Genomic DNA, 27,539 nt, shown 5'->3' with positions numbered 1-27,539 from the left:
GATTGTAAATTAGCAATCTCAGAATGACCACAAGTGTCAGTGTTTGCCTGCCTTATTCTTCTTCAGTTTTCACTAACTTGTGCAGCAAATATTCATACTGCCTAAGAATTTCTTTTGACTCGAAAGCAGAGCCAAATTTAAGGGTCACTTTTAGAACTAATTATCAATATCCTTATAGTTTTAATTCATACAAACTGTTAATGATCCTAAGGGAAAAGATAAGCATGAAAATCAGTAGTAGTTTATATTATGCCTATATATTCTTCAGTTTCTTAGTAGTATAGCTATTTCAGTTAAGCATAAATCAGCTGGCTTCTTACAATTGTTATTTGACGCACGGGAGATGCTCTTGTTTAGAGCTTTGGTTCTCAATGGAGAAATAATACTTCCTAGGTGGTATTCTAGAAATATTTTTGGTTGACAAAATAATTGAAGGGCATTTAGTGAGTGAGGCCAGGGAAGGAGATCTGTAGTGGGTGGTACAATTTTAAATGAACCTAGAACATAATTGAAATGCAAAGTATATTTTGTAAAGTTTTAACATGCAATGAATTTCCCTAAGTATACAACCACAGTGTATATTGAAGATTGTATTCAACTTTGTTCTGAACTTGGCCATTTTGAAAAATCCTGTTGCCTGTGGCTGTGATGCTTACAGTAGTTGACTTAACCAGTAGAGTATACCAGTTGTGGACATGTGTGATTGTTACATTCACTGTGATTTTTTGAATGGGTACTAGTATTTGATTAATTCATAATGTCTTCTGGTAATTTCTGAGATTCACATTGAAATACTTGTGCTTATCATAAATTTCTTATAAAATTTCATTTTTGTATTAGGATATTGATTTTCGTTACATTACATACATAGGTTGCTTATATTGTGCATTTCATTTCAGATTGTTAGAGGGATCAATGTGTAATATTTCTCACACAAAGGAGACATATTGAGTTTGATAGGGGTGTGAAGCTCACTAGGTCAGTATCTTTGAATAAGTTATTTCAAGCATCTTAACTCCTTACAACTGAATACATGGATAGTATTTAAAAATTTAAACACTATTAATTCATTACAAAGTATAACAAACAATTTGTAAGTTCAAGTAGATGTAGTATGTTGAAACTTAAAACTGCTTAAAACTTCACAAAGAAGCATAATTATTCACATATGAATTATTAGTATCAGAAAATACTTTTTATTTAATAGCTTCAGTAGTTAAGGAAAGAAAGCAAAAAGTAACAAGTAAGTAAATAGAATGTTTTTCCCAAAGGGCTTTTTTGAGAAGAGCTGGGAGCGTAAATATACTTAATTCTAAATTCATGGAGCTCTCTTTAGAGTGATTGTTTATGATCTGATTGGAAATAGGAACTTTAGTATAAAGAAACTTTGCAAAGCAGAAAAGAGGCAGGCAAAGGTTATAGGATTAGGAAGGGGTAATGTTTAACTTTAGGGTTTGATTTTCTTCCCCTTCTTCAGGTTCTTAGAAGATACCTAAAGGATTCACTTATATTCAATAAATACTTAGAGAATTTTTTATATGCAAGCTACAGGGGGGGATATAAGATATGTCATTAGGTTCCTTTTATTGAAGGAATTGATAGAGCTAATGGATACGTAGATTATTATATAGATAACAAAATAACTGAAAGAAAATATTATATAGTTAAGTTTTTTTCAAAAACCATTTGAAATTGTTTTATGCAATTCATTGTGGCATCCCTCAGTTTCACTCCTTTGATACTTTTGATCTTCCCAGTTGTGGTTGGTTTGCATTACATTTTTATCTTCTTAATTTTTCATGCTTTTCTAGTATTTTTATTCCCTTCAGATAAATAACATGATGTCTCACAAATAATACAGTTGCTGCGTTTTAGTGAACCAAAACGTGAAAAATGAAAATTTTTGTTTCTGTTGTACCATCCATTTTTTACCATCTCCCTGATCATTTACTAACATACTGAGTCTCTTTCTTTTCCATATTCTCATAGTTAGCTGACTTTGAATTTTTTCTATATTTTCTCTGAAATTTTTCACAGATTTTATATTTATTAAAATTTCTGGCATTTGTAGTGTTGCAGAACATTTCAGTTGATTCTGTGTTGGGAATGTGGGGGTCAAATAGTTAAATATATACACGTCTGTGTTTTATTTTGGCTTCTTCAGTCAGTTTATTGAATTATATTAAATGGTAAAATGTTGAATGGTTTCTTTCAAAGCTTAAAATATTGTTATTTTCTTTTCTACCTCTATTCCCAGTAGCTATAATTATGTGATTCTCAAAAAACCAAGTTTAGCTAATTCCAAACATGTACCCTTTGATAGAGGGAGCTGGGCAGGAGAATATTACGTTTTTATTCACATGCAACAAAAGAAGAGCACATGTTTATGGCTATACCAAGAAGCCCATGTTGAATTATGTCTTTAAACTTAATCATTTAACTGGACATTGAGGTTGTACTGCAGTGTCATAGTTCCTAGTGACAGGGTATTACTTATATTAGAATAATGGAATTTTAGAGCAGAATTAGGCCTTTTTAATCATTAGAAATCTAGTTTCCTCATTTTAGAGGCAAGTTCATGAAGACCCTGAGATGTCATTTTCTCAGAGCTCCCCACTTTAATATGTCATAGCCAGAACTAGAACCTGGGATATAAGATTTCTTTCTTTCTTTTTTTTTTTTTTTTAAACATTTATTTATTTTTGAGGGAGAGAGAGAGAGCAGAAGCGAGGGGGTGGGCAGAGAGAGGGGGACATAGAGTCCGGAGCAGGCGCCAGGCTCTGAGCTGTCAGCACAGAGCCCAGCGTGGGGCTTGAACTCATTGACTGCGAGATCATGACCTGAGCTAAAGTCAGACGCTTTAACCAACTGAACCACCGGGTGCCCTTGGAATATAAGACTTCTAAGTCAAGTTTTTTTGCACTGATTTACACTGCCTCTGATTACATCAGTTTTTAGTCTATGGACCCATAAGTTATGCAGATGATCCCTTACCCAGTCCCTCTGCCACTATAAGAACAAGCCCACCAGTTTTAAATGAGAACATTGTGCATTAAACCTTAGTGACACATATAAAAGAATTGCTCATTTGTGCTAGAAAGGTATGTGACCATTATTGATTTTGATATTAAAGGAGATCAATTCCCATACTTCTGTTTGTTTCTGATTTGCAGTTTTATAATTAAATATTTCATTGACATTTATGTGGATATAAGTTTTTAATCTGTAGATAAATAAATGAAAAAATTTTTGACATTTTCCCATTATATAAGAATGCCCCTTTAAAGATTTTGTGTTTTGTCTCACTCTCTTTTCCTCTCTTTTGATCCAAATTTCAGTTACTATATTTGTAATAGTCTGGATTCTCCAGAGAAACAACCTATTGGATGGATTAGATGGATTGGGTGGATGGGTGGATGAATGGATGAGGAGGAATTGACACATGTGGTTGTGGAAACTGAAAAGTCCCAGGATTTGCAGTCAGCAAGCTGGAGACCCAGGAGAGTTGATGGTACAGCTCAAGTCTGAGGCTGAGTCCTGATGTTCCACCTTGACAACAGCCAGGCAGAGAGTGAATTCTTTTTTATTCAGCCTTTTTGTTCTGTTCATTTCTTCAGTGGATTAAATGAGGCCAACCCACATTGGGGAGAACAATCTGCTTTACTCAGTCTACTGATTCCAGTGTTATTTAATCTTATCCAGAAATATTCTCACAGACACATCCAGAATGATGTTTTAACTAGATTATCTGCACACTCCATTGCCCAGTTGACACATAAAATTAACCTTCACAGTTATCCTCTGGAAGCATTCTAGAGAATGATGAATGGAAAACTGGTATTTAGTTTTTTTAATCAATGAATATCTTCTTATGTTATTCATTAACACTTGTATTTCAGTTTTGTCTGTGACTATAAAGAAGATGTATATTCCCAGGTCAAAGTTTTAATTCTATGAGTGGATTTGGATAGGGATAGAATTTTTCTTTTTTCTTCACTGAGATTAAAATATTTACTTTATGCTTCTTTGATTTCACATAGCAGAAACTTGCTCAAGTCAGCCAAAGGAAGAAAAGGAAATACATGATAATGGTACAAGAATATTCTGCATAACCCAAGACTGAGAAATATAAATTGGCCTTTCTTAAAGAACACAGTGAGAGATTAGAAAACTTTCAGGAATCAAAGAAGCTTTTCTGTTTCTGTGTGGTGCCATATGATTATTTGTCACTTTTTCTGCATCTGCACCCCAGCTCTCTGGTCCTTTGTATACACAGTCCTCCTTAAAACCAGTCTGGCTACAGGCTACAGCTACAGATAACTGTAGCTCACATTGCTGGGCATATCTCAGTATGGATTTCATAATTCCAAAGAAGAGAAGATTTGATAGGGTCACTGTAGTTCATGAGTTTATCCCTTGTGGGTATAGTCCAGCTCTGAAAAGGGGAAATTGGGTGTTGTCTCAGTAGACATCCCTTGAAAAGTCTGCCATCATTTGTAATTGGACTGTGTTTATTTTTATTTAAAAAGTTTTTTCCCCTAATGTTTATTTATTTTTGAGACAGAGAGAGACAGAACATGATCAGGGGAGGGGCAGAGAGAGAGGGAGACACAAAATCCGAAGCAGGCTCCAGGCTCTGAGCTGTCAGCACAGAGCCTGACGTGGGGCTCAAACTCATCAACTGTAAGATCATGACCTGAGTCGAAGTTGGACACTCAACCGACTGAGCCACTCAAGCGTCCCGACTATGTTTATTTTTAAAGCATATTTTATACTTTTTTAAGAAGATTTTTTTATTGTTGAATTATATATATGTATTTATATAAATATGTGTGTATATATACATATATGTTTATAAATGTTTTAAGGGTACACAGTTCAGTGGCATTAAGTATATCCATAATGTTATGCAACCATCACCACTCTGTGTCTCCAGAACATTTTCAGCATCCCTAATTGAAACTCTGTACACATTAAATAATTTCCTATTGCCCTCTCCTCAGCTCCTGTAGCCACTATTCTACTTTTTATTTCTGTGAATTTAACTCTTCTAGGTACTTCATGTAATTGCAGTCATACAGTATTTGTCTTTTTGTGTGTAGCTTACTTCATTTAGCCTAGTATTTTTAAGATTTTCATCCACGTTATAGCATGTATCAACTTCATTCTGTTTTTAAGGCCGATTGATATTCCATTGTACATGTAAACTGTAGTTTGTTTATCCATTCATTTGTCAGTGGATATTTGGGTTTTCACCCTTTGGCTATTGTGAATAATGTTGTTATGAACATCAGTATACAAATACCTGTGCAAGTCTCTGATTTGAATTCTTTAGGTTCTGTACCAAGAGTTGGAGTTGCTGGATCACATGGTGATTCTATGTTTAATTTTTTGAGGTTCCATCGTACTGTTTTCCACAGCAGCTGCTTATTTTACATTCCTACCAGCCATGCACAAGGGTTCTAGTTTCTCCACATCATTATCAGTTTGTTTTTTGTGTGTGCTTGTTTGACATTAGCTGTCCTAACAGGTAGAAGTGGTACCTCATTGTGGTTTTCATGTACATTTCCTGAATGATTAGTGATATTTGAGCATATTTTCATGTACTTACTGAGAATTGTCACTTTCTCTGGGGAGATGTCTATTCAAGTTTTTTTGCCCATTTTTGAATTGGAATGTTTGTCTTGTGGTTTTGAGTTGTAGGAGTTCTTTATATATTTTGGATATTGGCCCCTTATCAGATAATGATTTGCAAATATTTTCTCCCATTTTGTGGGTCGATTTCTCACTGTGCTGATAGCACCCTTTGATGCAGTCCAATTTTGATGAAGCCCAGTTAATCTGTTTTTTTTCTTTCGTTGTTACCTGTACTTTTTTGTATCATAGCCACAAAATCAAGGCCAAATTTAATCTCATGAAACTTTTACTGTGTATTTTTCCTAAGAGTTTTACAGTTTTAGCTCTTGAATTTACACCTTTTGATCTATTTTGAATTGATTTTTGCCTATGATGTAAGATCATGATTCAACTTGGTTCTTTTGCAGGTGGATATCCAGTTTTCCCGGTACCATTTGTTGAAAAGACTTTCCTTCCCCATTGCATGGTCTTGTACCTTTGTCAAAAATCAGTTGACCATATATGTTGAGAGTTTTCTGTATTTTCCATTTGTCTATATGTCTGTCTTTATGCCCATACTACACTGTTTTGATTACTGTAGCTTTGAGTAAGTTTTGGAATCTGGAAGAGTATGTGAGTCCTCCAACTTTATTCTTCCTTTTTTAAGATTAGTTTGGGGTCCCTTGAGATTCCATATGAAATCTAGCATGGGTTTTTCTTTCTGCAAAAATACCATTGGGTTTTTGATAGGGATTGCATTGAATCTGTAGATTGCATTGAATCTGTAGAATTGAAATCTTAACAGTATTAATTCTTCAGTCCATGAACATAGATCTCTTTCCACTTATTTATGGCTTTAATTTCCTAACAGTAATATTTTATAGCTTTCAGACTTTAATTCTTTTGCTTCCTAGATTAAATTTATTTCTAAATATTTTATTCTTTTTAATGCTATAAACATGGAATTGTTTCATAATTCCTTTTACAGATTGTTTGTTGTTAGTGTATAGACATGCAGCTGATTTTTATGTTTTTGTTTTGTATCCTGCAGTTTTGTTGAATTCATTTATTAGTTGTAACAGGTTTTGTGGAATATTTAGGTTTTCTACATACAAATCTTGTCATCTGCAAAAAGATAAGTTTATCACTTCCTTTTGAATTTGGATGCCTTTTACTCCCTTCTTCCTCCCTCCTTCCCTTCCTTCCTTCTTTCCTTCTTTCCTTCCTTCCTTCCTTCCTTCCTTCCTTCCTTCCTTCCTTCCTTCCTTCATCTTAATTGCTCTGGCTAGAATTTCAGATGCTATGTTGAGTAGAAGTGGTCAAAGTGGACATATTATTCCTGATCTTAAGGGAAAAGGTGTCCATCTTTCACCACTGAGTATGATGTTAGGTGCTTGGATGTTTCATGCTTAAGTTTTTATTATATTGAAGTTTACTTTCTCTCCTAGTTTGTTAAGGTGGGTATGTATTGTTTTTAAATCATGAAAGGGTATTAAATTGTCAGATGCTCTTTCTGCATCAGTTGAAGTGATCATGTATTTTCCCTTCATTCTGTTAATGTGATATATTGTATCTGTTGAGTTTCATGTTGAACCATCCTTGCATTCCAGGAATCTGTGCCACTCGGTCATGGTATATAATCTTTTTAATATGCTACTGAATCTTTAGTATGCTGCTGAATTTGGTTTGCCACTTCTTTTCTTATAAAGAATGTTTCTTTATGGAAAGAAGTTGGTTTAATAATTATTAGTTGCTCTTTATTTTGGGAACTGAGCTGAACATACACATATAGATATATACACATACACATTAATAGAAAATACACATATATATTACAAGTAAGTAAATGTATATGTGATTATATTTATAATTTTTGAACTTTCATTCCTTCACTGGTCTCTTCCATTAGATTGCAAAACTTCATGAAGGCAGGAAGAAATACTTGCTTTTGTTTATACTGATGCATTCCCAGTTTTTTATTTGGTACTCAGTGCTCTTGATAAATGTGTATGGAATGACAATGTGTATGGAATGAATAAACAACAATTAATGTTGTTTAATTCTCTCAATAATCCTTTATGATATTTCTACCACTTTTATTTAACAGATTAAAACAGTTTAATAGTTGTGAGTCAGTAGTTCTAAGGCAAATGGAATTGTTTTAATTAGTTGATGTGTAGTTTTAAGGATGTACCATGCACCAGGCAACCTGGAATAGGCATTGGAGGCATAATAGACAGTCCCTGAGCTAAGATAGCTTACATTCTGGTTGAGAGAAATAGACAAGTAAGTAAAGAATTCTAGAGCAATGAAGAATTGATATAGGTATCAAATCTATATGTTTTATAGATATAATATATTTTAGGAATGTGTTTTCTATTTTCCATGTTGGCATACATTGTATGCATATACTTCTGGGTTATAGTAGGATTTAGAAAGAGAATTGTGCTTATAATTTGTGTTTTGTTCTTGAAATCTTTTATGTTTTCAGCCTCATTGTCATTTGTCTACAGAGATACAGTTTTCTTTTTGTACATAGCTTTTCCAAAATACTTTTCTTTAAAGGACTCACTCAGTGTACTTTTGCCATCATAAATACAGTAGTCAGGAGGGTAGATTATAAACTTGTAGAGTCTGCGTATATATTCTGTGTGTATTCTTCGTTTAGAATTTCAGTATTTCATGAAGTTGCATGTAAATAGCATTTTCCCAAATTGAGTAAATATAATGTATTCTTTTTCATACTGACAATTGTTACACATATTTTTCTTATGATATTACATATTATATTATTTCCTGCTTGTTTAAGCAGCAACCAATATTCTGTATCCCAGTAACGGAAGATTTTTAGATTTTTCTCACTTGCTAAAATAAGGCAAGTAAGGATTATAAACAGTATACTCTGTTTTGTCTTGTTGTGTTTTGCAAAAATGATTCGATCACTTCTCTGTCACCCCACTCCATTCTTTATCAGTTATTTCTTTTCTGGAATGCCTCAAGTCTGAGTAGAAATTGTAATGGTTCTGACTTTTCAAGAGAAAGCAAGTTTTCCTCTCCAGTTAGCATAATTTGTCAGCTCTTTTAGTTGTTTTTTTTTTTTTGCTGATACTTTATTTTCCCAGATAGGTATTATTTTTTCCACCAATCCAAATATCTTTAAAAATGTAGAAGTGTCAGTCTCTTGCATATTACTGCCAAATTATTATTCCTGTTTCTTAATGTATGCCAGATATACCACTTTGTAGTCTTTGGAAAACTTCACCTCTGTCTCTTCATCTTTAGAGTAAAGGGTGGTGGTTTTTATATGGTTTATGAGGTTCTTAATGCAATGAGTTCTATAATTTTATTTCAAAAGAGTGCAGATCAGAGTGGAATGAACTTTTAGCTCTTAGTGTTGGCTAGGGAGCCCTAAAACAGCCATAAACTAATGACATGATTAGCAAAGATTTCTTCCCTCTTTTACATGGAGCCCATAGTCTCCTATTTAGTAGGTTTATAGCTGTGTATACACAGTGGGTGTGAGAGAGAAAATGTGTGAATGTGTGCTTGCACTTACACTTACACTTATTTGTGTTTACTACAAAATTAAGCAGTGTTATAATGATTTTGGCAACTCAAAATTTTCAGTACATCTGAGAAGACAAAATTGGATAAAACTCTTTTCAGTTACACTAACAAACTGCTCAACTAACTGAGGTAAGATGTGTGTAGAATTGCATAGAGTGGTGAGATGAAGAATTGTAAAGGTTCACATAATTGAGAAGAGGTAGGGGGAGAATAGGCCTTGCAGTCTATTTTAACTAGATAGGTTTTATAAGGGATGTCATATTCCACCTTTTTTTTTTTTTTTTGCATACTAGTGTCATTCTGTCCCTCATAGATGGGTGTTCCCCCATGAGTCAAAAGGTAGGATCATCTGTAATTTTTAGTTTACTGCCTTGTAGCCTTGTATACAACTAGAGGTATAACTTGCTAGTTCTAATTTGTAAAACAGATCCCGAGGGAGAACTCTTGATTGACTTGGCGTAGGACATATGCCTCCCCCAGTAACCTAAAAGGCTTATTGCCAAAAAGGAGTAATTTGGAGAAGGAGAAGGTCATCAAACAATGATAGCTTACTTTGCACCAGAAAATACCCATTTTTGTCATTTAAAGGGGTCCCAGTTTTAAGTGTCCTCAAAAGTAGATAAACATACTTAGGAGTTATGATTTGTAACAGATAATACTTTTTTTCCCATAGTACTCATATCTGCTTGTACTTTTTGCTGACCCATGTTATAATAGCCATAGCTGGTCATATAGTATGAGTATATTTTAGTAGTCAGCTGAATTAGTTTTGGTTTGGATGGTTCTCAGTTTGCACCTAGTGCTGTGTTCTAGTGATTCTGAACTTCATCTACTCTGTTCAAAAAAAAGAGAGCTTTGATTTGGATCCAGCCAGCCTTATAGTCAAATGTAGACAGAAAGATGTCCGCATATGTGTGTGCTCATTATCTTGCTTCCCGTCTCATTTATTTTTTTCTCTGTTTCTGTGGGTATTCAAACCTCACTCCATGAATCAGCATTTTCATATAAGGGTTTCTAAGTAATATGGATAACATTTATTTTATTTTCATGTTTATTATATAATATCTAGTTTATTCCTCTTTATGCAGGAACAATGGTATGGAAAGCTAAAATCTCTTTAATTGATTTAGTTTATTTAAAAAAACCTGTGATAATAGTCTACCATTCCAAATGATTTTACTATGTAAAATCATTAAGTTTTGAAGAGAATGTATTATGGTTAAAATTAATATTAATTAGGAGCATTTCTTTAGAAATATTTCTGTGATTCTAAAACTGCTTTCTATTATGGATTTATGTAAATTCCCTGCTAGTTATCAAATTTCATTTGGTTTGAGTACAACTAGAGTAAGATTTCCATAAATTACTAGTTGTTTTGAAATTTACATTTGTAGCTTTCTATTAAAAATGTTATAGGGGCACTTGGGTGGCTTCGTCGGTTAAGTGTCCAACTTCGGCTCAGGTCATGATCTCACAGTTCGTGGGTTCGAGCCCTGTGTCAGGCTTTGTGCTGACAGCTCAGAGCCTGGAGCCTGCTTTGGATTCTGTCTCTCCCTCTTTCGGCCTCTCCTCACTCAACTCTGTCTCTCTCAAAAATAAGTAAACATTAAAAAAATTTTTTTTTAAATGTTATAATGAAGGGTTGGCTGGGTGGCTCATTTGGTTAAGCGTCCAACTCTTGATCTCAGCTCAGATCTTCATCTCAGGGTTGTGAGTTTGGGCCCCATGTTGTGATCTGCACTGAGCGTGAAGCTTACTTAAGAGAGAGAGAAAAGGAAAAAAATGTTACTATGAAAAGTTTGGTGTGAATATGATTGAAAGTGTAAAGTAAAGATAGTAAACTGTACAGTATAGATAGCTTTTTAAGATCTTAAACATTTCAGAGGCATTTGTTCCTGAGTATATAAACATAACAGATCTTAAATGTAACAAATCTCATCTTTATAAATGTGATTGTTTTCCCTGAATATTTTAAAGGCATTTAATTTGAAATGTTTGTGGGTTTTTTTAATGTGTTCCAAAGTAACATTACTTACATCTTTCTAGTGTGAGATTATGTATCATTTATTTATTTTGAAATTGTTCAATGGAAAAAAGATTGACTTGATTTTAAAATGGATAATGATATTTCTGAGAATATTAAAATTGTCAACAATTAAGCAAATCATTGAATATTAGAAAAATATTACATGCTTATGGTAACTACTGTGTGGTAATGAACAGTTTAAATTTATTTTCTACCAAAGATTCCTATTACTGCTTCAAGACCAATAACATAAAAGATAAATGAGGGGTTTTTTTTGGTTTTGTTTTGTTTTTTAATGCTTGGGATCATAGCATGGTCAGTAGAGGGGCTGACTGAATGAGAGCTAAATATGGAATTTCTTTGCAGTAATTAAAGTGTTTATTATGTAAAGGAACTCTGGCATCATGTGTCAATTTTTATTCTTTTAAAGGAGGGTGCATCAGCCCGTAAGACCCAGACTCCTGCAGCACAGCCAGTACCAAGACCAGGTAAAAATATAAAACTTTGGCTTTGTTTTCTTTTGTTGTTGTTGTTGTTTGTTTGTTTTTTAATGATCACAGTGAAATTTTTTGATATGTATAATGCTGTGCAGGAATTGAATTTTTAATTAAAGTATTTATAAAGTAATATAAGAACATTTATTTGAAAACAATAGGTATAGTTGAAGAGATAAAGAAAAGTTTTTTTAAAATGTTTTTACATTCTTAGAAAAATACTGTTTATTTTTTCTTAAGTTTGAGAGAGCGTGAGTGGGAGAGGGGCAGAGAGAGAATCCCAAGCAGGCTCTGCACCCTGATGCACAGCTCGAATCCATGTACCATGAGATCATGACCTGAGCTGAAATCAAGAGTCGATTGCTGACTGAGCCACCCAGGAGTCCCTTTAAAAAGCTATCTATATGTACCCATCCCCTCACCAATTCCTTGTTTGAGTTCCCTGAGAGTACATGTGGATGTTGATTTTTCGGCCCCCCGTTAGAAGCATAGCACCATAATTTTAATAGACTCTTCTGTAGCTTTGATTCTTGGACTATCAGATGTCTGTGTTATTGATCATATAAGTTTCTGTAACCAGGTTTTGTAAGGTAAACAAAGGAATTATTGAAGTTATGTTAGAAATATTTTTCTTCCCTCTTCCTAGTTCCTGAAAAGATTGATGTTTATAAATGCATGTAGATACCAACATTATATCCATTTTAGGTGCTTTGGGCTTGACTTTGGTGTTTGCTTTATTTTTATATTTAGCGTAATTACAGTGTTAGGCTATACCACATGTCTTTTTTTACTTCATTAGTGCTGTTGAAAATGCTGTGAAAAAAATTAAAAGGATCAGAAAGGCACAGGCAAGAATTTAGGCGATGTTCCTCTTAAATTTGGCAGTATCAGTAGTGTGGATTTGGATGTGTTTTTATTCATAGTACATTTACAAGCTAACCCTAAAATTATGTAGGTTATATATACTAAATATTTCTGGAAACGCTTTAGAAGTATGGTGTGAAGATTATATGTGGCTTATGTTGGAATAATTTTGTAGGCTGTCTCACTGTGTCCTGGATCTGTACATTTGGATCTTGACACGACTAATATTTGCTTTTTTTTTTTTTTTTTTTTTTTTTTTTTTTTTTTTTTTAATGACAGTGAGTTTGTTTGAAATCTTTCTCATTCCTGTTTTTGAGAAGGAGTAGGGAAGAAGAATGCTCCATTAGTCACGTGTTGAATTTGGAGAACATTGGATACATTTATTTCAGATGACAGGACTGTCAGACTGTTTTTAAGTCGAGAGGACCATAGAGGTGCCTGGGTGGCTCAGTTGGTTAAGCATCAGACATTGGCTCAGGTCATGATCTCACAGTTCATGGGTTCAAGCCCCGTATTGGGCTCTGTGCTGACAGCTCTGAGCCTGGAGCCTGCTTTGGATTCTGGGTTTCCCTCTTTGTCTGCCCCTCCCCTGCTCATGTGTGTCTGCTCTCTCTCTCTTTCTCTCTCTCAAAAATAAATAAACAATAAAAAACGAATAGTAAGTAGAGAACCTTACCAAAAGCCATTATAAGAGTATAAGGAAGCGGGGTAACTGGGTGGCTCAGTCAGTTAAGTGTCTGACTTTGGCTCAGGTCATGATCTAGCGGTTGATGGGTTTGAGCCCTGCATCAGTCTATGTGTTGACAGCTCAGAGCCTGGAGCCTGCTTCGGATTCTGCATCTCCCTCTCTGCCCCTTTCCTGCTTGCACTCTTTCTCTCTCTCAAAAATGAAGAAACATTAAAAAAAAAATTTAAAGAGTATAAGGAAGAGCAATTAAATTCAATAAATATTAGTCGAATACCTTCCATGTACTCAGTGCCAGAAACCAGGAAAAGCTAAGAAGGATCTCTCTTTAGGAAGGAAGAAAGTGAAGGAACTGAGTTGGCCCCCAAAAATATAACATCTGAAGTAGAAAGATACTGTAGAGGTAGTTGAATGATTGATACAGAATTGTTTTTCTTTGGAAAGGAGGGTGGGAGGTTATAGTTGGTCAGTCTAAAGAAGATTGCCTTAAAAATTCAGAAAGAGTTTAAGAGAGTAAATACCACCGCCTAAGTGAGGATTTTAACCCAGTTTTGTGTTGTGTAATGTAAAATTGTCTCTCATTTCTCTAAATCATTGTCTCAAAATCATTTGGCAGACAAAGGAAAGGGGTAGGGAGAGGCACTAATACCTAAATCAGGGTGTTCAAATATATCATGTGATAAAATGAAGTTAAGGGAGCTGGATTCTACCAGCCAGTTTTGTGGCCTTAGGGAAGATCATATGTAAATAAAGGAACTCTTGAGTCTTTTCAACTCTTAATATTCTAACATTCTTTTTCAGTTGTTCTACCGAGGTGCACTGGCAATTAAACTGATTGAAATTAATGTGAACTAATGTCTCATAACAGATATTCTGCTGCTCATCCATGTGAGGTCTTCTCTTACTGCTTGACTCCCATAGGTTCTCAGTCCCTACACACCATTTTTATTTTTATTTTATTTTATTTTATTTTATTTTATTTTATTTTATTTTTGAAAAGTTTATTTTTTAAAATTTATTTATTTTGTTAATGTTTATTTATTTTTTGAGAGAGAGAGAGACAGAGTGCTAGTGGGGGAGGGTCAGAGAGATAGGGGGACACAGAATCCGAAGCAGGCTCCAGGCTCTGAGCTGTCAGCACAGAGCCTGACATGGGGCATGAATCCGCAAACCATGAGACCATGACCTGAGCTGAAGTCAGCTGCCCAACCAACTAAGCTACCCAGGTGCCTCTATATTTGAAAAAACTTTATTTATTTATTTTGAGAGAGAGAGAGAGTACGCGTGAGTGAGGAAGGGGCAGAGAGAGAGGGTGTGTATGAGTAAGCAGGGGAGGGGCAGAGAGGGAGAGGGAGAGAGAGAGAAAATCCCAAGCAGGCTCTGTGCTGTCAATGCAGAGCCTGATGTGGGGCTCAAACTCATAAATGGTGAGATCATGACCTCAGCCGAAATCAAAGGGTCCGAAATTTAACAGATTGAGCTACCCAGGCACCCGCCTGTACATCATTTTAAAAGCAAAAATTGGGGCACCTGGTTGGTTTAGTCAGTTAAGCATCAGACTCTTGATTTTGGCTCAGGTCATGATCACACAGTTGTCAGACTGAGCCCCATGTTGGGCTCCACACTGGGCGGGCTCCATGCTGGGAATGGAGCCTGCTTAAGACTCTGTCTCTGTCTCTCTCTCTCTCTCTCTCTCTCTCTCTGTAGCTTAGTCAGTTGAGTGTCCAACTTTTGGTTTGGTATGGAGTCATTGTCCCAGTGTTGTGGGATTGAGCACCGCGTTGGGCTCCTCGCTGAGTGTGGAGCCTGCTTGAGATTTTCTCTCTCTCCCTCTACCCCTCTCCACTGCATGCGCGCGCTCTCTCTCTGTCTCTCTCTCAAAAAAAAAAAAAAAGATTCTCTCCTTCTCCTTATGCTCTCCCCGTCCTCTCACTCAAAAAATAAAGTAAATAAAAATAAATTTTTATAAGTTTTTAGCATCAATAAAACCTGGTTTGAGTGGATGCTAAGCAGTTTGTCGTGTTTGTCTTGATTAGTGAATTTTTCTTCTGTTGTAGAAATGTTTATTGTGTTTGCTTATGGAATGCTGCCTAATTGTTTTTACTAAAGATTTTTTTAAGTTTATTTGTTTTGAGAGAGAGAGAGAGAGAGAGAGAGCGCACGCGCTCACGAGTAGGGGAGGAGCAGAGAGGGAGGGAGAGAGAGAATCCCAAGCAGGTTCCACACTGTCAGCGCAGAACCTGACTTGGGGCTTGAGGTTAGGAGCTCTGAGATCATGACCTAGCCAAAATTGAGAGTCAGATGTTTAACCAACTGAGCCACCCAGGTGCTCTGATGCTACCCAATTTTGAAGGGATATTGTGTCATATATGACATGTTCATTATGTTATCTTTTTAAAATTGAAAAAATAAGAATGCTCAAAACATATCTGACAGTGTAGTGGGTTATAGACAGCAATTATGCAGTTATAATAACTGTTACTTGTAGGTAGAATTTGAATCATTTATTTTTTCCCCTCTCCAGTGTGGTAGCTCAAGTATAGAGTTCCATTGTTGATTATTGTTTCCTTTTTATTATTCTTTCACCATGTGTTTATTGGGCACTAATTGTGCCAGGCAAGTCCCTGGGTAAATTTAATATTCAAAAGTGTCTAAAGTTATTCCCAACTTCTAAACATTTCTTTAGAGAACATAACTAACAAAAAGTACATGTTTTTCAGTGGATTAGAGAGGAGAAGCCTTTGATGAGCCATAGTTCTGTACCTGACTGTCATTTTCTTTTTAACTATCTTTTTTTAATGCTTATTTATTTTTGAGAGAGCGACTTTGACTTTGAGAGAGCGAGAGAGCACAAACGGGTGAGGGGTGGAGAGAGAGGGGAACAGAAGATCCGAAGCGGGCTCTGAGCTGACAGCAGAGAGCTGATGTGGGCCTCAAACTCACAAACCATGAAATTGTGACCTGAGCCAAAGTCAGACACTTAACTGAACGAGCCACCCAGACGCCCCTGTCATTTCTTTTTAGATTAAATCTTTTGCACATATCCCTGCTTCCTGCCTCTTTCTAATGCATTTACATTGCATACTTCACTTCTCCAGCTTTAATTTTCCACTTTTATTTCATAGATTTCCTGAAATGGATAGGTGGCCCGTAGCTCTGGTTTATCTTCTTACATGTGATTTTGAGAGAGAGAATTAGCCTCTCGTGTAATTTCAACAGATTGTGCTGATTGTACTATCTCATTCCATAGTTTTAATCTATGTGCCGATGATTTTCAAATTTGTATTCCCAATTCAGACATCTCTTCTTACCTTTGGTATCTTATACAAACAGTCTCTTTAATATTTGGATATGCTATAGACATCTTAAAACTGATGTAAAATCTCTGTTCTCGGATATCTTCTTCATGAATACGTGGTACCACCATCATCTACGTTTCTTAAGCAAAAAATTCAGGAGTTATTCTTCATCCTTCACTCTTCACATTTGCTTATTGCTCTTATCTAATATGTCACTGACTTCTGTCAAACTTACTTTTTCTGTGTTTCAAATTTGTCTCTTTATCTTCTACCACAACTCATTTGTTTACATAAATTACATTTCTCTATACCAGTACATCATGAAGTCCATGACCTATTTCTGGTTCCCAACAAGATACATCTAGAAATTGGTAGTATGATACTGTCACAACATCCACGTGCATGATCATTTTCTAGCAATTCATTGTTACTGCATTTTATTCATTTGACCTTGGATTGGAAATTAAAAAAGCAAACAAAAAAACCCCTTACCATTACACCTAATTTGAGTAGCACCTTTGTGGACTGTTGTTACGAGTCCTGACTGAGCTTTCTGCTTTCATGTGTGTCCCCTTTTGATCTGTTACCTAAATCTATTGTTTTTCTTTTACAGAAGATGTGACGTGAAAATCAAACTATGTCACTTGCTGCCTTAAAAGTTACAGAGTTCTTCAGTGGCACTTAAATACAAACCTAACATTATCTAGAGGCCTTATATAAATTGGTTCCTGCGTGTATTTTTAACCTCATCTCCTGCCACTCTTTCTTTTGTCCCTGTAGTGTGCACATGTACAGTTCCCTATGCACAGCAGTTTCTTCCTGTCTTTGGCATTTGCTCACATTCGTACCTCTTGTCTGGACCATTCGGACACTTGTTCTTTGCAAGTTGGCTCCTTTTCATTCTTGAAATCTTAGTTTAAATGCCACTTCCTTTGAGAGGCTTTCTGTAAGCATTCTAGCCAAAGGATACTTTTCTGTCAGGATATGTTTCTTTTGCTCTTTAATATCACATGTTCAAATTTGTTTATGTGTGTTTGTGGTTTGTGTGCTTGCTTGTTCATGCTCTGGCTCCCCTACTTCACTGGAGAGTCTTTGAGGGCAGGGATTATTTCTGTTTTATTTATAGTAATAAGAGTGCCTTGTACATAAGGCTCTGAATATTTAAGTGAAGACTGTAATTATATTTGAAATCAAACATAACAATAATAATTACTTACTCTCAGCTCGTACATTTTCAGTCATGGCATTTGCTAAAGTGCAGTGGTAGTGTTAGTGGTACCAGGAGCAGCAGCATTTAGCATTTAGCTGTAGCCACAGGGTTCACTAAATATTGAATATGCATGCGCCAAGACCTGATTAAGGAGTTAAGGTGCACTGTTGTCTTTAAGATTCTCACAGCAGTTTCAGGATACAGAAACTATTATTACTGTTTTATAGTTGAGGACAACCGAGACTGAGCAGTCTCTCAATTCGACTTGCTAGGGTAATTTGCCTAGGAAGTGGCAAAATGGGGATAGGAATTGAGATCATCTGAGTACAGATTCTTGCTCTTAATCACTTTGCCATATGGGCTGGTGTTATTCTACACTTTCCTCCCCCTCTCACTTTGAATTATGTTTATCATAGGGGTACCTGGGTGGCTCAGTCAGTTAAGTGTCTGACATCCAATCAGGTCATGATCTCACCTTTGGTGAGTTTGAGCCCTGCATCGGGCTCCGTGGCTGGCAGTGTGGAGTCTGCTTGGGATTATTGCTCACTCCTCTGTCCTGCCCCTCTCCTGCTTGTGCGCTCTCTCTCTCTCTCTCTCTCTTTCAAAAAAAAAAAAAAAATCAAGTTTATCATAGTGTGTTTGTCACAGTGTCTGTACCTTGCTCCTTACTTTACTAGGGAACCTATTTATATTTTTTTGTAGCTTTTTTTAAATCAAATCTTTAGGCTCTATTTTTAATATGTGAGCTTTTATATTTTGTCTTTTTCTTACATCACATCTTCTCAGGCTTGATTTTAGTGAATTTTTTCCTAAATTCAGGAGTCCATCGTGAGCTTCTTTACCAAACCAATGTTGTTTCAGTCAAAGATTTCTTTTTTGTTGTTCCCCCTTAGTCATTCTCCTAGCAACTCTTGTCTCCTGTTTATCCATGTATTCTATCCATCCTGTCATTCCTTTATTCCTCTAACAAATACCATATATTTACTGAGACTGTATTATATCCAAATGATGCTATCTAGCTAATCAAGTGTATCTGTGAATCCTAGTTCTAAAAATGATTTAAGAAAGTTTTAGGTTTTTTTTTCTCAGCAAGAAGAGATGAGGACACTATAATAAATATGTATGTGTGTGTGGACTTCTATTTATATATATCTTTCTCTGCTTTATGTGACTGGAAGAATCCTAGTGCTGGGCTCCATAGAAGTTTACCACAATAAAGAGCTATTACAAAGTATTAAATTAAAATGTAGAATTTTACTGCTTTTAAAATAGAACATATTCCAAAAATGCATGTATCCCTTTAAAAATGGTAATCTGTTTTTAACAACTGATGTTGAGTTAGAATTTTAAACTTCCTAAATTTTTATTTATTTTTATGATTTTAAAAAATGGAATTTCTAACACAGTACATGACACATAGAAAGCAGTCAGTATGTTTTTATTATATATGTAAATACTGAAAATAGAATGTACAGCATTTTCAAATTCTAAAATATATTAATCTTGAACCAGTCTGATACTACTCTTATTATACCAACAAATGTTTCTGTGCATTATAAAGTCTGTTACATATACAAATAATGAGAAGATATGAATATTTGTGTTTTTATAACACATTCACAATTATTAATAATATAGGCAGTTCAAAATAATATAGGCCTTCACATGACTCATTGCCTGTAATGTTTTCTTCTAATAAACAAAAAACAAATGTAACAAAAATGTAAAAAATATTTTAGGTCTTAGTTCCCATTAATACCTTTTTCCTCCCAAATGTTTAAGCACGTTTTCCCCTCCCAGTCCTTCCCACAGTGTTTCGTGTTCTTGTAATATTCTGTTTTTGCATTTATTACATTGGTTATCAGTTAATTAAACTTTTTGCTTCCTTTGCTAGACTTTAAAATCCATTAATGTAGATACTCAGTGTTCAGCAATGTAGTATATCCACTTTCATTGTTACTACAGATTGTTGAGTATTGGTAGGACATTTTAATGTTTTTGTGAAACAGAGAAGTAAATTATTTGAGAAGATTGAGGTTATTTGAGAAGATTCCAGTATATTTTAAAATTTTATAACTGGTCATATGTAAATACAAATAAGTTTTAGGCCATATCTGTATTTTTATTTTTTACTTTATTATTTTATTTGTATTTGTATTTTGAAAATAAAAATGCGATGTTTCTAACACTCAATTTTTCCCCTCTTAACAGTTTCTCAAGCAAGACCTCCCCCAAATCAGAAGAAAGGTGAGGTTGTGCCTATTGATTCTAAATTTATTTTAAAAAGTAAAAGTAAATAAGCTAGATTACAAAATGAAAGCTGAGACTCTGTTTGTGAAGTTACACCAAATGTTTGTGCTTGGTAGTCAGTGCTCAGGTCTTACTCATTACCAAATATTTTGAATATTACTACTGACTTAAAATATTTTTTTAGGTCAAAGGAACTAAGATTATAAATTTACAAACTTTAAAGTTTTAATTGGGCAAGTCTATGTCTTTTAATGATAATAACAGCATATTTGGTACCTTTAAAATTTTGTCTTTACAGGATCTCGAACACCCATTATCATAATTCCTGCAGCTACCACCTCTTTAATAACCATGCTTAATGCAAAGGACCTTCTACAGGACCTGAAGTAAGTAATTTGTTAGGATATGGAGATAATGTTGAGAATTAGTAGTTAAGAATTTGGTATTCCTTATTTGGAGAAAACAGAATTTCAGTGTCTGTGCTATCGACTTTACAGATAGTCTGAAATATTATTTTCAAAACAAAGTACAGTTGACTCTTGAACAGTCCAGGGGTTTGAGGTGCCGACCCCTGCACAGTTGAAAATTTATGTACTACTTTTGACTCCTGCAAAAACTTAACTACTAGTAGCCTAATGTTGACTGGATGCCTTACTGATAACGTAATTAATATATAACATAACAGTCAAATAGCATGTATTTTGTATTTTATATGTGTTATATACTCTATCCTTATAATAACATAAGCTAGAGAAAAAATTTCATTAGAAGAATCACAAGGAAGAGAAAATACATATATAGTACTGTATTGTATTTATATAAAAAAAAAAATCCATGGATAAGTGGACCCATGCAGTTTAAACCAATGTGGTTCAAAGATCTGCTGTATATTCTTTTCATTCTGGATCCTTTAGGGAAAATTACAGAAATTTTTGGCTAAAGTTCTAATAAAAAGGGTACTATTATAGTAAATTTTAATATGAATTATTTTCTTTTGAGTTTTCCCTGAAGAGCTTGAGGAAGTTCTAAAACAAATTTGGTTTCTCTCCCTCTGCCCTTCTCCCAAGTTCTAGTTGAAGAATGGGAAAAGTGATACCAACTTCTGTATATATTAGGTATATACCTTGTGAGGTAGATGGAGGTTGGGAATGTAGTTTTTAATCCAGACCTTAGGAAAAGTTAGTTGAATGAAGCCCATATCTTATGTTAAAATTTCCAGATACTTAGCTTTCTGAGAAAAAGTTTTTAAAGTATTATTGACCTTTATTAGTTCCAGGTGTATAGGGTAAAGATTTAATATTTGTATATATTGCAAAATGATCACCACAGAAATCTAGTTAACATCCATCGCCTTACATAGTTACAAATTTTTTTTTGTTTTTTTTAACTTTGATAAAATAATTGTATTTATTTATTTTTAATTTAAATCCAAGTTAGTTAACATATAGTATAAAAATGGTTTCAGGAGTACAATTTAGTGATTCATCACTTACATATACCACTCAGTGCTCATTCCAACAAGTGTCCTCCTTAATGCCTCTCACCCCATAGTCCTTCTTCCCACCCAACACCCCACCAGCACCCTTCAGTTTGGTCTCTGTATCTAAGAGTCTCTTATGGTTTGTCTCCCTCTCTGTTTTTATATTATTTTTGCTTCCCTTCCCTTATATTCATCTCTTTTGTATCTTAAATTGCACATATGAGTGAAAACATACTATATTTGTCTTTCTCTTTTTTAGTTTGCTTAGCCTAATGCACTCTAGTTCCATCCACATTGTTGTGAATGGCAAGATTTCATTCTTTTGGATTGCTGAGTAATATTCCATTGTGTATATATATAGCACATATACCACATCTTCTTTATCCATTCGTCAGTCAGTGGACATTTGGGCTCTTTCCATATGTTGGCTATTGTTGATAGTGCGGCTGTAAACATTGGGGTACATGTGCCCCTTTGGATCAGCACTCTTGTATCCTTGGATAAATACCTAGTAGTGTAATTGCTGCGTCGTAGGGTAGTTCTATTTTTAGAAACTCCATACTGTTTTCCAGAGTGGCTGCACCAGTTTGCATTCTCACCAGCAGTGCAAAACGGTTCCTGTTTCTCTGCATCATTGCCAACATCTAATGTTGCCTGAATTGTTCATTTTAGCCATTCTGACAGGTGTGAGGTGGCATCTCATTGTGGTTTTGATCTCTCTTTCCCTGATGATGAGTGATGTTGAGCATTTTTTTATGTGTCTGTTAGCCATCTGGATGTCTTTGTTGGAAAAGTATTCGTGTCTTTTACACACATCTTCACTGGATTATTTGTTTTTTGGGTATTGAGTTTGGTAAGTTCTTTATAGATTTTGGATACTAACCCTTTATCTGATATGTCATTTGCAAATACCTTCTCCCATTCCATCAGTTGCCTTTTAGTTTTGCTGATTGTTTCCATCTCTGTGCAGAGGTTTTTTATCTTGATGAGCTCTCAATAGGTCATTTTTGCTTTTGTTTCCCTTGCATCTGGAGACGTGTCAAGGAAGAAGTGGCTAAGGTCAAAGAGGCTGCTGCCTGTTTTCTCCTCTAGGATTTTGATGGCTCCCAGTCTTAGGTTTAGGTCTTTCATCCATTTTTAGTTTATTTTTGTATATGGTGTAAGCAGGTGCTCCAGGTTCATTCTTCTGCATGTCACTATCCAGTTTTCCCAACACCATTTGCTGATGTCTTTTTTCCACTGGATATTCTTTCCTGCCTTGTCAGAGATTGGTTGGCCATACTTTCGTGGGTTCATTTCTGGGTTCTCTATTCAGTTCCATTGATCTGTGTGTCTGTTCTTGTGCCAGTACCATACTGTCTTGATGATTACAGCTTTGTAATACAGCTTGAAGTCTGGAATTGTGATCCCTTCAGCTATGTGGTTTTGTTTTTCAGGATTGCTTTGGCTATTTGGGGTCTTTTCTGGTTCCATACAAATTTTAGGATTGTTTGTTCTAGCTCTGTGAAGAATGCTGTTATTATTTTGTTAGGGATTGCATTGAATATGTAGATTGCTTTGGGTACTGTCGACATTTGAACAATATTCTTCCAGTCCATAAGCATGGAATGTTCTTCCATTTCTTTGTGTCTTCTTCAATTTCTTTCATAAGCTTTCTATAGTTTTCAGTGTATAGATTGTTCACCTCTTTGGTTAAGTTTATTCCTAGGTATTTTATAGGTTTTGGTGCAGTTGTAAATGGGATTCATTCCTTAATTTCTCTGTTGCTTCATTATTGATGTATAGAAATGCATCCGCTTTGTGCATTGATTTTATATCCTGCAACTTTGCTGAATTTCATGTATTATCAGTTCTTTAGTGGAGATTTGCAGTTTTTAAAGTGGAGTCTTTTGGTTTTTCCACATAGAGTATCATATTGTCTGCAAAGAATGAAAGTTTGACTTTCTTCTTGCCGATTTGGATGCCTTTTATTTCTTTGTGTTGTCTGATTGCTGAGGCTAGGACTTCTGACGCTATATTGAATAACAGTAGTGAGAATGGACATCCTTGTCGTTTTCCTGACTATAGGGGGATAGCTCTTTTCTTCCCACTGAGGATGATGTTAGCAGTGGGTCTTTCATATATGGCCTTTATGATCTTGAGGTATGATACTTCTAACTCTCCTTTCTTGAGGGTTTTTATCAAGAAAGGATGCTGTATGTTGTCAAATGCGTTTTCTGCATCTATTGAGAGAATCATGTGGTTCTTCTCTTTTCTTTATTAATGTGATATATCACATTGATTGATTTGCAGATATTCAACCAGCCTTGCATCTCAGGAATAAATCCCACTTGATTATGTTGAATAATTCTTTTAATGTATTGTTGGATCCAGTTTGCTAGGATCTTGTTGAGAATTTTTACATCCGTGTTCATCAGGGAAATTGTTCTGTATTTCTCCATTTTAGTGGGGTCTTTGGTTTTGGAATCAAAACCTTGTAGAATGAGTTTGGAAGTTTTCCTTCCATTTCTGTTTTTTGGAACAGCTTCAAAAGAATGGATGTTAACTCTTCTTTAAATGTTTGGTAGAATTTCCCTGGAAAGCCATCTGGCCCTGGAATCTTGTCTATTGGGAGATTTTTGATTACTGATTCAATTTCTTTATTGGTTATGGGTCTGTTCAAATTTTTTATTTCTTCCTGTTTCAGTTTTGGTAGTTTATATGTTTCTAGGAATTTGTCCATTTCTTGCAGATTGCCCAATTTATTGGCCTATAATTGCTCATAATATTCTCTTACGATTGTATTTCTGCGGTGTTTGTCATCTCTCCTCTTTCATTTGTGATTTTATTTGGGCCCTTTTTTTCCCTTTTTGATCAGTCTGGCTAGGGGGTTATCAATTTTGTTCATTCTTTGAAAGAACCAGCTCCTGGTTTCATTGATCTGTTCTACTGTTTTTTTGATTTCAGTATCATTGATTTCTGCTCTGATCTTTATTATTTAACAGCTTCTGCTGATTTGGGGCTTTATTTGCTGTTCTCTTTGTAGCTCTTTTAGGTGTAAGGTTAGGTTGTGTATTTGAGACCTTTCTTCCTTCTTTAGGAAGGTGTGGATTGCTATATACTTCCCTCTTACAACTGCCTTTGCTGCATCCCAGAGGTCTTGGGCTGTTGTGTTTTCGTCTTCATTTGCTTCTGTGTACTTTTTAATTTCCTCTTTAATTTCTTGGTTAACCCATTTATTCTTTAGTAGGGTGTTTTTTATATCCAAGTATTCATGGTCTTTCCAAATTTTTTCTTGTGGTTGATTTCAAGTTTCATAGTGTTGTTTAAAAATATGCAAGGTATGATCTTGATCTTTTTGTGCTTGTTGAGGGCTGACTTGTGACCCAGTATGTGATCTATTTTGGAGAATGTTCCATGTGCATTTGAGAAGAATGTGTATTCTGCTTTAGGATGAAATGTTCTGAATATGTCTGTTAAGTCCATCTGGTCCAGTGTGTCTTTCAAAGCCATTGTTTCTTTCTTGATTTTCTGCTTAGATGATCTTTCCACTGCTGTAAGTGGAGTGTTGAAGTCCCCTACTATTAATGGTATTATCATCAGTGAATATCCTTATGTTTGTGATTCATAGAATTATATATTTGGGTGCTCCCATGTTGGCATAAATATTTACAGTGTTAGATCTTCCTGGTGGATAGACCCCTTAATTATGATACGGTGTCCCTCTTCATCTCTTGTTTCAGTCTTTGGCTCAAAATCTAGTTTATCTAATATAAATATGGCTGTTCTGGCTTTCTTTTGATGACTATTATAATGATAGATGGCTCTCCATCTCTTTACTTTCAATCTGCAGGTGTCTTTAGGTCTAAAATGAATTTCTTGTAAACAGCATTTAGATGGGTATTGTTTTCTTATCCATTCTGACACCTGATATCTTTTGGTTAGAGTGTTTAGTCCATTGACATTTAGAGTGAGTACAGAAAGATACGAATTTTGTTTCATTGTATTGCCTACAGGCATGTAGAGTTGGTGTTTCAGGTGATGTTCTTGGTCCTTTCTAGTCTTTGTTGCTTTTTGTCTTTTTGTTTTGTTTTGTCTTTTCCCCACTCAATGAGCCCCCTATGATTTCTGGCCAGGCTGGTTTAGTAGTCACAAATTCCTTTAGTTTTTGTTTGTCTGGGAAACTCTTGATTTCTCCTTCTATTTTGAGTGACAGCCTTGCTGGATAAAGAATTCTTGGCTGCATATTTTTCCGATTTAGCACATTGAATATATCCTACCACTCCTTTCTGGCCTGCCAAGTCTCTGTGGATAGGTCTGCTACAACCTGATCTGTCTCAACTTATAGGTTAAGGACTTTTTTCCCCTTGCTGTTTTCATAATTCTTTCCTTTTCTGTGTATTTTGTGAATTTGACTATGATATGCCTTAGTGATGTTTGGTTTTTGTTGAATCTAATGGGATTTCTCTGTGCTTCTTGGATTTTGATGTCTGTGTCCTTCCTCAGATTAGGAAAGTTTTCCAGTGTTATTACTCACATAAACCTTCTGCCCCTTTTTCTCTCTCTTCATCTTCTGGGATTCCTGTGATTCGGATGTCATTCTTTTTTAATAAGTCACTGAGTTCTCGAAGTCTTGTATTGTGATCTTTTCCCTTTGTTTCCCTCTTTTTCTGCTTCATTGTTCTTCATAATTTTATCTTCTGTATCACTGATTCACTGGATGCCGTCGTGGCATCCATTCAAGTTTGCATCTCGGTTACAGCATTTTTAATTTTGTCCTGACTATATTTTATTTCTTTATCTCCAGAGAAACCCATTCTATGCTTTTTTCAGCCTCAGTATTCTCATTATCATGGTTCTAAATTCTAGTTTAGACGTCTTGCTTATATTTGTGTTGATTAAGCCCCTGACTGTCATTTCTTCCCCTTCTTTCTTTTGGAGTGAATTCCTTTATTCTGTCATTTTGGTGGAAGGAAAAAAATTAATAAAAGAAAAAAGAAAAATTAAAAAATTAAAACCAAAAAAAATCAAGTAAAGGAAGCTAGATTCTAGATGTGTTTTGGTCTGCTTGTACAAAGAAGCTTGATAGAATAGAGAAAAGGGGGAAAGAAAAATGGTAAGAAAATTAAAAATTAAAAAGAAATTTATGTAATAAAATAGAATAAAACTAAAGAAAATGAAATAGAACAAAAAGTTTAAAAAATTAAAAGTAAAGTAAAAAAAAATAAAAAAATATCTCTTTCTGTAGCCAAGAAAGAGGAAGAAAGGAAAGAATGAAAAAAAAAAAAAAGAAAAGAAAACAATTTAAGCAAAGAAAATGAGTAAATGAACCAGCAAACAGAATGAAACCCAAATAAAGTTACATCCAGTTTGCCCTAGAACTGAAACTGTGAAGCCTTCTATAGTTTGTAGGCTAAGCAGGTGGAATGACTTGTGCTGGTCTTTTAGGGGATGTGCTTGGAGGGCACAGTTGGGTTGGGCTTGGTGTAACAGCTCCATTCTCCACGAGTTGGCATTGCTTAGCTAACTGGGGTGGATCAGTGTGACACTCATCTGTCTTCACGGGAGATGTGGAAATAGCTTCACTCAGCTCCTTAGTCTTCTGGCACAGAAACTTTGTGCTCTCACCAACTTGCCATCAAGCACCCCCCCTTTGTCTCAGGCCTCTGTCCACTACCCTTTCCATGTCCAAGCTGTCTACCTTCCAGGTGGCACTTCCTTCCAGAGTTTTATCTCAGATGGGATTGTGTTTCACAACCGCACATTTCAGAGACCCCTGTGGCTTGGACCTGCTCCAGCTCTCTGGGGGAGGGTCTTGCTGAGCAATGGTTGGGTGCCGGCTTGCTCCAGAAAACCTTTGTGCAATCACACAGTGTCAGAAGTTCAGAGATTATGGCAAATCACAGCACACAGCCGGTGCTAGGTTTCACCATACTCTGGGGTCTTTGTCCCAATACTAGCAAACGTGGCTGCTCTTCAGGGTCCTCTGGGACCTTTGCCTGTGGGGAGACCATATGGCTTCTACCAAATGCACTCCAAGCAGAGGAACCGCTTCTTCCTGTGTGGCCC

General features: G+C 35.4%; 1 protein-coding gene across 1 annotated transcript in view; it reads left to right on the top strand.

The window, feature by feature from the left end:
* CDC73 (cell division cycle 73) overlaps window positions 1-27,539 on the top strand; it is a 130,967-nt gene that overhangs the window by 76,121 nt on the left and 27,307 nt on the right. The window contains exons 11-13 of the mRNA XM_007072843.3: window positions 11,640-11,697; window positions 19,973-20,008; window positions 20,310-20,397. Of these exons, the coding sequence (XP_007072905.2) occupies window positions 11,640-11,697; window positions 19,973-20,008; window positions 20,310-20,397 (182 nt within the window). The remainder of the gene's footprint in view (window positions 1-11,639; window positions 11,698-19,972; window positions 20,009-20,309; window positions 20,398-27,539) is intronic.

Source organism: Panthera tigris, chromosome F3, assembly GCF_018350195.1.
Source record: "Panthera tigris isolate Pti1 chromosome F3, P.tigris_Pti1_mat1.1, whole genome shotgun sequence".
Taxonomy (NCBI): domain Eukaryota; kingdom Metazoa; phylum Chordata; class Mammalia; order Carnivora; family Felidae; genus Panthera; species Panthera tigris.
This window is presented reverse-complemented; position numbering and strand designations above follow the sequence as displayed.